We start from the raw sequence: 10,336 nt of genomic DNA, 5'->3' as shown, positions 1-10,336 counted from the left end.
TAATTATTGATCAAGGAAAATAATCTTGCAAATGGCTTAAAAAAAGAAAAATTTTCAGACGCCTGAACCATGGATAAATATTTTTTTAACAAGGAAATCATGGATAAATGGATGAGGAAAACTACAGAATAATTTATATATTTTAGTTAATATTTAATATAGTTATAATTTAGATTAATTAGTATTTAATTAGTTATTTTTATATTTTCTTGTAAGGTTATATACAGCCACTTTAGGTTTGTAATAGGCAGTTTTTTTTTATTATCCATTTGAAATAGAAATTGTGTTCTTTGAGAGACTCAACTCTAAAGATGAACTTTCTTTATATTGGCCGTGGATTTCACCTGAATATCTTTCCTGCTGCATATTATATTAAAAAAATAAAAAGTAAAAGAAAGTAGTTTAACTGGGAAAAGGAAAGTAGATGAAGGCCCTTTATAAAATATTTAAATTTGCTATAGAAACCCCAACCAAATGGGGCACAGTTGCAATAAAAGCTTTCTTCTGATGAGATGAAAACTAAGAGAGCTAAAAAGAGGACAGGACAGGACAGGACTTGCTGCTACCTCATTTCAAAATCTGTTTGTTTGGATACAACTGTAGGCAAAGTTTTGCATATAAATTAGCTCAATGTTAAACGCTTTTAACTTACAGGAAGGGGATGAGATGATGATCTCTCTCATCATACAACTAGCCACATTCCTCGCTCATCACATGGAAAATTATGCCTCCCACCCCAATCCACCTTTCTCCAAATTCATTCCTTCTTGCTTCCTTTATCATCTTCACCGCCGTCTTCAGATGACATACCAGTCTTCGACTCGTCAAACTCTAACAACTGCACAAAAGGATGACAAAAGAACTCAATTCAATACTGATTTTGCCAGAACCAGACCATGAAATTCCTGTAAGCTAAATTTTTGGCAGGGTGGGGTGTCGACATGCGACGGGACAGGTGATGTTCTTAGTATATATGAATGAGTGAAAACAACCATCAAATCGATAAAATTTGAGAGCAAGCAAAAAAGGGAGCAAACCGGTTTCACATCCCCATTCCATATGACATGAGCAGCCAAAAATCCAATAACAGCAGGCACAATATACAGAAGTGCAGGCTGAAATAAGAAAGCAGACAAAGATCAGGCCACATATTTCACTGAAGATTTAGAATCAAGACATGCAAGTCATCAACTCCTTGATACATACATAGTTAAGCAAAGCACTAAAATATTAATATGTTTAATAAAAACAATTACACCATCAAGGAGATCATTTTAATCAGAGGTGTACTGGACATAAAAAGTGGAACAAGAATGCAAACGTCACCTGAGCAGCTTGAAACCAATTCATGACTATTATGGTAAGGACCAAACCAACCGTGTATCCCATAAAAGCACTCTTAAAATATTGACCGTCTTTTCCCCTGGATGCATCAAATCGAAGAGCCAGTGCAACAAAGATGCCTAGAGGAAGAAAAACAATATCAATACTCCCTTCGTGAAATAAAGTTTTCCACGAATTGCAAAAGTAAGAATGCTAACAAAACTAAGACAGATAAAATCGATAACAAGTCACCAATAAAAAAAAAAAAAGAAAGAAAAGAAACGGAAAAAAGCCTGCTTAGATGTGAAATTATGCACAAAAAAGAAAACAAGGAGAATCAAGTTATGCTAATCATCAAGCAGCTTCAAAGTTCGTTTTCAGATGATAAATTCGATAATCACACAAGGTAACACTTATTTATATCTACTCAAAAAAGTGATTTATATCTACACAAGGTAACACTTATATCAAGCAGCTTCAAGGTTCATTTTTAGAAAACGAGGCATTGGTGTAGGTAGGAACATAGCACTCTTATTAAGTGGAATTGGAGATTCATCAAGGAGCAAGACTCACCAAAGTGTAGGATGGTCAAAAGCATTCATGGTTCTGCCCCACACTATTGGCATACCTGCGGTAAGCATGGTTTAAGTTTGAGAAGCCCGTGGATTAGTATCTCAAAGATACGGGATAAGTTTGGCTCCCTTGTATGTTTTAAACTCGGTAATGGAAGAAATATTTACTTCTGGTCTGATCCTTGGTGTTCGGAGACCTCCTTTAAGGTGTGTTTTCCTAGATTAATTTGCATTGTCTCATTACTTAATGGCAGTATCAATGATCATTGAGATACAACCACCGATTCTTGGAATTTAATCTTCCGTAGGCAGTTAAAAGAGGAGGAAATAGCAACTTCCAGTAGCTTCTCTGTAAAATAGAAAACAGCCAAATTTATCATACTTCAGATGCTCAGATACGGTCTTTGGATTCCTCAGGAAGATACTCGGTAAAATCTTTGACAAAATTCTTAAACTCTTCCTCCCCTTTAGATAGAGAAATTTACCGTGGTCTTTGGAAATCTAAGAGTCCCAGAGGAGTCAATGTGCTGATTTGGATTCTGTTTTTGGGGACTCTAACTTGCTCAGCCACTCTACAGCATAAACTAAGGAATCAAAGCTTATCCCCTTCTATTTGTCCGTTGTGTCTAGCATGGAGAAGATTTACAGCCTTTATTGTTTGATTGTTCCTATACAAGCAAGTGCTGGTAGAAGTTATTCTCCTACTTCAACTTATCTTGGGTTTTTGGACGGTCATTTCAAGAAAATATGTCCCAAGTATTGGTTGGCCCATTGCTGTCTTCTAAAGCACAGATTCTTTGGTCAAATGCAGTTAAGGCCTTGTTTCTAAGTTTTTTTATGATAAACCCTTGGTTTGGACAGATCGTCTTGATTCTACTCGTTTACTAGCATCCTTATGGAGCTCCCAATCAAAGTTCTTTGAAAATTACTCTATTCAGGATATGTCTTAATTAGAATGATTTTATCTTCTCCATGTAATCATGGTCCCAAGATAATTTGAAGGACTTCTTTAGTATAGGGATGTGATGAGAGTGCTATAGATGTGTCAAGCTAGTTGAGATACTGGGCGCATCTACTGATCCTAAGATTCTATGTTCTTATATTTTGCTTTTTTCTATCTTTCTATTTTGAGCATTAACCTCTTTTCATTTCATCAATGAAAAGTTCTGTTTCTGCTTTGAAAAAAAGTTTATATCTGCTCAACCAAAAACTGCATACTAAACACGCATACACCATTATCAATGGAAGACAAGGCCAAAGCTCGAAACAGGGCATTGCACAAAATTGTAGCCAGGATAAGAACACCAATCGTTCTTAGATTGGAGGTATTTCCCCTTTTGATCTTTCCTGATTTAGGCATAGGAATCTCTAATCCGTAAGACCTCTAGGCAGTGTCCTGCTCTTTTTAGGAATACAAAGGTCTCTTTAAGAACATTTATTGTGGATCTCCAAGAAGCCACGACCACCACAAAACCAGCATATGGTTTATCGAGGACACAGTGACCTCCCACTTTCCAGAAAAGCTAAGCCACCAAAATATTGTAGCTGAGACTCATACAAAACATCTAAGACAAATCTGAACATTCTAGCACGTTTTAATAATCACCTACAAAAGTCATTGCAGTAAAAGATATCATTTTCTTTCATAAACTAAAACCAAGTTTTTTTTTTCCTTTTTTTTTCAACCAACGATCAATAGTACAATTTTATATGTTTCTTGACAACTATTAGAAGGGTAAGCTTTTCAATATCACCTCTCTCTCCCGCTGATAATAACTCAGTGTGTCTACTGTGTGCTTTGATGAGCCAATATGAGTCAACAACAAAGACAGCTTATATTTAGACATATTAAGGTTTGAGAACAGTTGGAAAGCTATATGAACAGCACATGTAGATCCTAATTTGCATCAGGGAGGTGCGAAGATGAAAGTATTGTTGGCAGGTGACATGAAAAAAAAAATTGTAGGTCCAAATTAGAACATTTAGAAATAAAAAGGGAGGAAGTTCAATTATATACACCACCATTCATCTCATTACACTGACGTTATATTTAATTTCCTGCCCACACCTCACCTAGTATCAAGATTAAATGACAGAAGTAACGATGACAAATAAAATGTGATTAAATTGGGGATAAACACACCACAAATATGGCCTACCATACCACAAATCCAACAGATGTAGATCGACATTCAAAACTCACCGGGAATGACAATGTCACCTAGTCCAAGCATGGAAAATGGTCTAGCAGCATCAGCAGTGGGGAACAAAAGCTGCAGATAAATTTAGAAAGACATAATTAGACAGGCTCAGCCCAAGTCACATTTCTCTATGAAGTGTCATCAACAAGTGTCATTGAAAAGAAAAATATGACGAGAACAACAAGTGTTCAAGTTTAGCAAGAGTACAAACCTTTATGGGTGCATCAAAGGATTTTGCAACACTAACCATCACCGGAGTAAAGAAAACCCAGAAGATATCGTATACAAACAATCCAGCCTATGGGAAAATTAGAGGGAAAAAAAAGTAAAATTAATTACAGGGGGGAAATACACAATTGATCAGAATGTGTGCAAAGAGACAAGTCGAAATATCTAGGGGCTTATAGAATGCATAGACCAAAACATATCAAAGAGATAACATCAAACTCATAGACAGATTTGGTGGAGTGAAATATGTGTCATGTTAGTTTTCTAAAAAAATCAGTCACTATATTGATAGAAGATCCTGCATTTATGCCACATCGTGGTCGCTGAAAAAACAGAAAATAAATCAAGTTGGCATCACATCACACCAACAGAAAATAAATCAAGTTGGCATCACATCACACCTAAACCAATGATATTGTGTTACACTATTTCACAACACATTTGACATAGAATATTAATGTTCCATAATCAAATTCCAAAGCATGCTATGCCAAAGAGCAGGATGATTATCTAGTAGCATGTCTTATAAAACACCTTAAGTGAATGTTTGGGGCAAGACTGGAATTGTTTAGTTTAGGGAGTTGTTTAGTCGTGGAGTCCACGGTGGAAGGACCTAATAGGTCAAGCCATCAAGGAACTGATATTTCTTAGTCATGGACCCGGCCATAGTAGGTTTAAGAATTCCTAACGCTAAACAAGGAGTGAAGTTCACACTCTCCAATCTTAAAGCCCTAAGTATTCCATACAACTGTAACCAATTAATCTTGATTCTTGAATTATCATAACTTTCATATCAAATCCTTAAATTCCAATTCTTACCAAGAGTATGGCACCAGTCTTAAAGGAACCCAGAGAGAGCATTTCAATTCCCTGCAAATGGAAAACAGAGAATTAATTACTTCATCATGTGCTCAACCACGTGTAATCTGCTGTATAAATGGATATCAAATCAATTAAAGACATTCTCTGATGTACAAAAGAAATCCACACAAAAATACGATAGTTAATTTTAGAGATACTTGATGATTTAATTTTCGAATTAAACCCAACAAAAATCTTGCCAGTCAGAGCAAAGGACCCCCATCCACGTCCTTTAAGGAATTAAAGAAGAGAGGATTGCTCAAACCAATGGCTACAGTGTAATTTATTTAAAAGGATTGCTACTGTACCTGGATACAAAAGGCGAGGCCCAAGATATTGTTAGCCAACCAGTGTTTCTTCAGAGCATACCATGCACAAAAAAAGGTTCCAGGAATTGCTGCAACAACCTGAGACCTGGTGAACTCGATCTCCAAAGCTGTGTAAGAAATGAAAGGAAAAATATCATTCTGCATGATAAAAGGAGATAAGGTCAAGCAGATCAAATCAGGTGAATCATGAGAGAAACAGAAGAATCCAAAACAAAAATAAAGTTATAACTGAACAAGATTCCAAAAATCATATGGGTCGCGGAACAACAAAAAACCATTATCCATATTTCCAACGAACTTGGCGTTTAACCTATGGACTTCCAGGGAGAAAAGATAAATTAAAATCTTTGTACAAACCTGGCAAACAGATACATTCATATGGAAAACTATAACAAAAGCCATTAAACTTCAATTTCCTTAATAAGAAAAGTGGCAAAATAAATTCTTCAAAGCCAAAAAAGAGCTCCAAAACAACCTACTGACCATATTTCATTTCAAAATAGATTAGACTTGAAAATTTAAAGGAAGAAATAGTGATAAGACTTAGAGGATAGGCTTGTATCAAAATCTAGAATAAAAAAAAAAACAAGATGGACAAAAGATCCTAGGTTTCCTCATAGGAGAAAAAGCAGCCTAAAGAATGAAATAGCCACAACCACGACAAACATATGGAACCAAAGGAAAACAGCACATACGCACACTTGGAAATTTTCTCATTTCCATGAAACTACATCAAGCAAAAACAAAACCACATACCACGGAAAAATGGAAAGCGCCACACAATAGCATCTTGATTCCAATGGTCTGGCAGATATCGCTTAATAGCAGGCAACAGAGTCGCTCTATTAGATAGAATGAAAGGAGGATAATCATTAATAAAATTAAATTCAGAGCAGCACGCTTAATTATATCAGCAACAAGAAGTGCTTAAGAGCAAACACAAAGACATTTGAATACATACGAAAGAGCAAGGATCCCAAGCACAAAAAAGTAGCATGTCAAGACTGCATTAACCAAGTCCTTTGATAGAAACTTGAAAAGCAAGAAAAGAGATAAAAGCATTGCACTCCCAACAAAGGGAAAACGCATGGCATGTTCACTGGACATTGTCTCCTGCACGTTTGATAATAAGACATTGTAAGCAAATGGATTTGTAATCATACAAGGAATGAAGAAAGTGGAAGCAATAAACAACTTGAAGTAACTTCCTAGTTGCACTTACTGAAGGTGGAGTGGGTTTCACAGACCGATAACAACCCACAAAAACAGTTAGACAAGCAGTCAGAACAACATTCACATTAGGATCAACCTTCATAACAAGTGGAGCTAATGTCAATCCTGCACGACAAAGTAGAAGAGGTTAGGCTTATCCATACATTGGAGCTTATGATAACATGTCCAGTCTCACTAATGATTTACATAACAGTTAAATTGTAAGATGGCAATATGGAAATATTATTCTTACAAATTTATATTTCTAGAAGGTATCATTGTATTTAGTTCTATTTGATAGAAAACAAGTATGAGTTCATTGAGATCCATCGAGATATACGAATATTCATACATAGTCGTGCTTCCAAAGTGAGTTACTGAGTCTTCCCAGAATAACACAAAGCCACATTTTACAATAATGTATGTCTTGCCATGATGATTCCAAAATACTGGAAATACTCATTTGCTGATTTTAATTGTATGTGATTTCCAGACAGCAATTAACGAACCAACTGATAACTGACAAGTAAGAAAAACACAAGTAGCTTATAGACACGATTTGTCTACTCTCTAGTACAAACTACAGATACCTAGATCTAAGTCCCAGACTACCAGAGATACGGATCTTGCAAAGGAGTCCAAGCAACTACAGATGTCGATCAGTCGAATATAATCTATGATCATACCATATGATATAACTACCAAAATTACGTCTAGCATATAAAATGACAGGTTACCTATCAGATTCCAACCGGTGGTTAATAGAGAACCTTAAGGAGAATAAAGAAAATTGGTCATTCAAATATAAGCTATCTAATTAAGCAATTGATAATACGAACGTGATTGAACTTATATGGGTCTGCTAATTCTATTGATAATATGCCCAGTCCCAAACATCCAGCGCTAAAAGAATTGGGCACAATTCCTCATACGCTCGACATTCATAGAATTTCAGTTGAATTTATAAACAATAAACAGAAAAGAACAAAAATCTCCAATTAACTCACACCGACCTAAATCATTCGTATTTTACAGCAGCGAAAAATCAGTACAATAAATTGGTTACCCACCCGCTAGAGCAAAATTCGCAATGCGCTCGGCGTTCTTCATGTTGGCTGGTTCTCAATTAAACACCTTTCACCAACACTGTCAATCCGCAAAACTAAGATAATTGTCTCGCAATTGCTCCCTCTGCAATCAAAACTCGAACACGATTACACTGAGAAAAAAACAAAACATCAATTACACTAACCCAAAACCAAACATCAAATCATCAATCTCAAAATGCCGCAATTTCGCAGCGCAATTCAAACTATGTGCATAACCAAATAGCCAGAAATTAAAAACAGAAAACAAAACAAAAACAAAACAAAAAATGGAATCAGCAACATCAATAGAGAAAACCGTTGAATTGGAAAAATGAACAAACGACCGTACCAATCATCGGCGGCTCGAAGACTTCGAGTGGGTTTGACCACGCAGATCGGAGAGCTCGCCGAAGAAAGAGAAGGAATTTTTTTTTCCACAAAATTTTCAGATTTAGGGTTTAACTCGACGAATGGAAGAAAAAAAAAATGAAAAAGGAATGAAAGGGTAAAACTAGAAATTTAAAATGACGTCGATCCACCGGACTGTTACTTTAAATCGTCTGACCTTCAACGACGACTGGAATTTTATCGGAACGTGACGGAAAGGCGTTTCTTTTGAAACGTGGCGTCTTCCTATTGGTTCAGAAATCGCATTATGATGCGAGCGGTTGTTTGTGATTGGACGTACTATTTAGGCAATAAAACAAGTAAAGTAAAATAATAAATCCATCGATAAAATTATATCATAAAATTATTATTATTATTTTTTATTATTATTCCTCGTATTCTATTTGCATATATAACACGACAGCTACCAAAATGAAGCCACGTCTTTTGCTGATTTTTATCCACTCACATTTCGCCACGTCGGATACAGTTTCTTCTCGCTTGACATGTCATTTCAGAAGCGTGACGTCCCAGTTAACCGTTATTTCTTTCTTATAAAACTTTAATTTAGTGTCAATTTAGATATATAAAATTTAATTATTTTTGGTACTAGAAAAAAATTAAGGAAAATTTTAAAAATAGAAAAATATGAAAACTATTTCTTAAAAAAAAAGTAAATTTTAATATTTTTTATAGATATTGATAGAAGATAGAAATTTATAGAAGTTGACTGATAGATACTAACAAAAGTCGTCTATCAACCTTTGTTTTGCTATTTTTATAAATCGTTTGATTTTTTTTATTTGTGAATTTTTTTGTATATAAAGGATAAAATTTAGTTATTAGGAAAAATGTTATTGATAGATAATATGGGTATATCTACTAATATTTTACCATTATCATCACTTATTATTTGTTAGTTTCGAGTCTTTAATTCTTATAAGAACATTGAATCTTTGAGGAAAGAGATATAGTAACCGACTAAGCTATATTAAGCTATATTTTGATTTCTTTCTTGATAAACAGAAAATAATGAATATCTGTGTTTTGATTTTTTTTTCCTTTTTTTTAATCAATAATATGTACGATAATATTTAAATCGATTACTTATTATTTGATAATTTTAGTCTATATTAGTTCAATTATATTTGTGTTAATAACTATAATTTGACTGTGGAAACTTAGCATATAAGTAATTCAAAATTAATTTAAAATTTTATGTTATGTTCACATTTTTCTTCTTCCTTAATCTGTTTAACTTGTAAAATGATAAGAATGTGGTTAAAGTTACATATTCTAATTCAACCTTCATGATTATATCAAAATAATGACTAGTGTTTATATTTGTGTATTTTCTAGACGTCTATACAAAAATTAATTTTTTAAATCATACAAATTTATTAAGCGAGTAAAGAGATTTAATTAAAAGTTAAAATAATTGATTATTTCTAGCAAAATTGTGGTCGAACCATTGGCAACTTTAAAACTAAAACGGTGGGGCAAATGATCTAGAGACGGGATATAGTAATCTAGTGTGAGCCTCGAATTATATTTTTTACCCTTTGTTCAACACGATGGAAGAACTCAGACTTCATATCTCTCAATTAAAAATATGTTCATTAAATAATTGAGTTATATTCAGTTTAGGGTTGTTCAAAAAACTCGGTAACCCAACGAACCTGGCCTACCTGATCATAAGGGTTAGATTAGATTAGATTTTATTTTGGGTTGGGTTGAGTTGGGTTAAACAAAATTTTTAAAATTGATTTTCAAGTCGGGTCTTGGGTTCTTCAAATTATAATCAAGGTCAACCTGACCCGACCCGACCCGACTTATATATATAATTTGTAAAACAAACCCTAATCTCTATTCTCTTTTGCACTTGTTGCCTACCACCTGTTGGGGATCGTGCCCTAAAGTCTCGTGCCCTGTAGTTTGTAAACAACTTTGTACGAACACTTGTGATGTATAATATAAATGATATTTACTTCACTACTTGACTTTGCACATTTAGATGTTTTTTTATTTTACCACAAACCAATAAACAAACTTAATATCTCTAGTTGTCTTTATGTAACTTAAGCATGTATATAGCGACATACAAGTGGAGCATGTCTTAAGTAATTTTTACAAAT

The 10,336-nt window shown here is 34.4% G+C and overlaps 1 protein-coding gene across 2 annotated transcripts; it reads right to left on the bottom strand.

Annotated features, from left to right (window-relative positions):
- Nucleotides 1-421: 421 nt before the first annotated feature.
- LOC120086883 (signal peptide peptidase) lies at nt 422-8,576 on the bottom strand. Of its 2 annotated transcripts, none has more exons than XM_039043699.2 (12): nt 8,164-8,576; nt 7,797-7,917; nt 6,737-6,852; nt 6,476-6,627; nt 6,271-6,356; nt 5,494-5,621; nt 5,144-5,194; nt 4,308-4,394; nt 4,099-4,168; nt 1,327-1,463; nt 1,038-1,115; nt 422-838 (listed from the first exon to the last, which is right to left on the bottom strand). In XM_039043699.2, the coding sequence occupies exons 2-12, from the start codon at nt 7,834-7,836 to the stop codon at nt 758-760; spliced, it is 1,026 nt and encodes a 341-aa protein (XP_038899627.1). In that variant the 5' UTR covers nt 7,837-7,917; nt 8,164-8,576; the 3' UTR covers nt 422-757. The 2 variants fall into 2 exon arrangements, with proteins under 2 accessions (XP_038899627.1, XP_038899628.1); XM_039043700.2 differs by having other exon boundaries at nt 7,797-7,945; nt 8,164-8,476.
- Nucleotides 8,577-10,336: the final 1,760 nt, after the last annotated feature.

The sequence above is a fragment of the Benincasa hispida genome, chromosome 9, assembly GCF_027475165.1.
Source record: "Benincasa hispida cultivar pf3 chromosome 9, pf3_genome.v1.1, whole genome shotgun sequence".
Lineage (NCBI taxonomy): Eukaryota > Viridiplantae > Streptophyta > Magnoliopsida > Cucurbitales > Cucurbitaceae > Benincasa > Benincasa hispida.
This window is presented reverse-complemented; position numbering and strand designations above follow the sequence as displayed.

Coding starts and splice junctions, on each gene's coding strand:
- LOC120086883 (XM_039043699.2), bottom strand. CDS start 7,836: ATGAAGAACGCCGAGCGCATTGCGAATTTTGCTCTAGCGG. Junction 1,464..4,098: donor AGGTGACATTGTCATTCCCG/GTGAGTTTTGAA, acceptor TTCTTCCTCTAG/GCATCTTTGTTGCACTGGCT. Junction 839..1,037: donor GGAATGGGGATGTGAAACCG/GTTTGCTCCCTT, acceptor CCTTTTGTGCAG/TTGTTAGAGTTTGACGAGTC.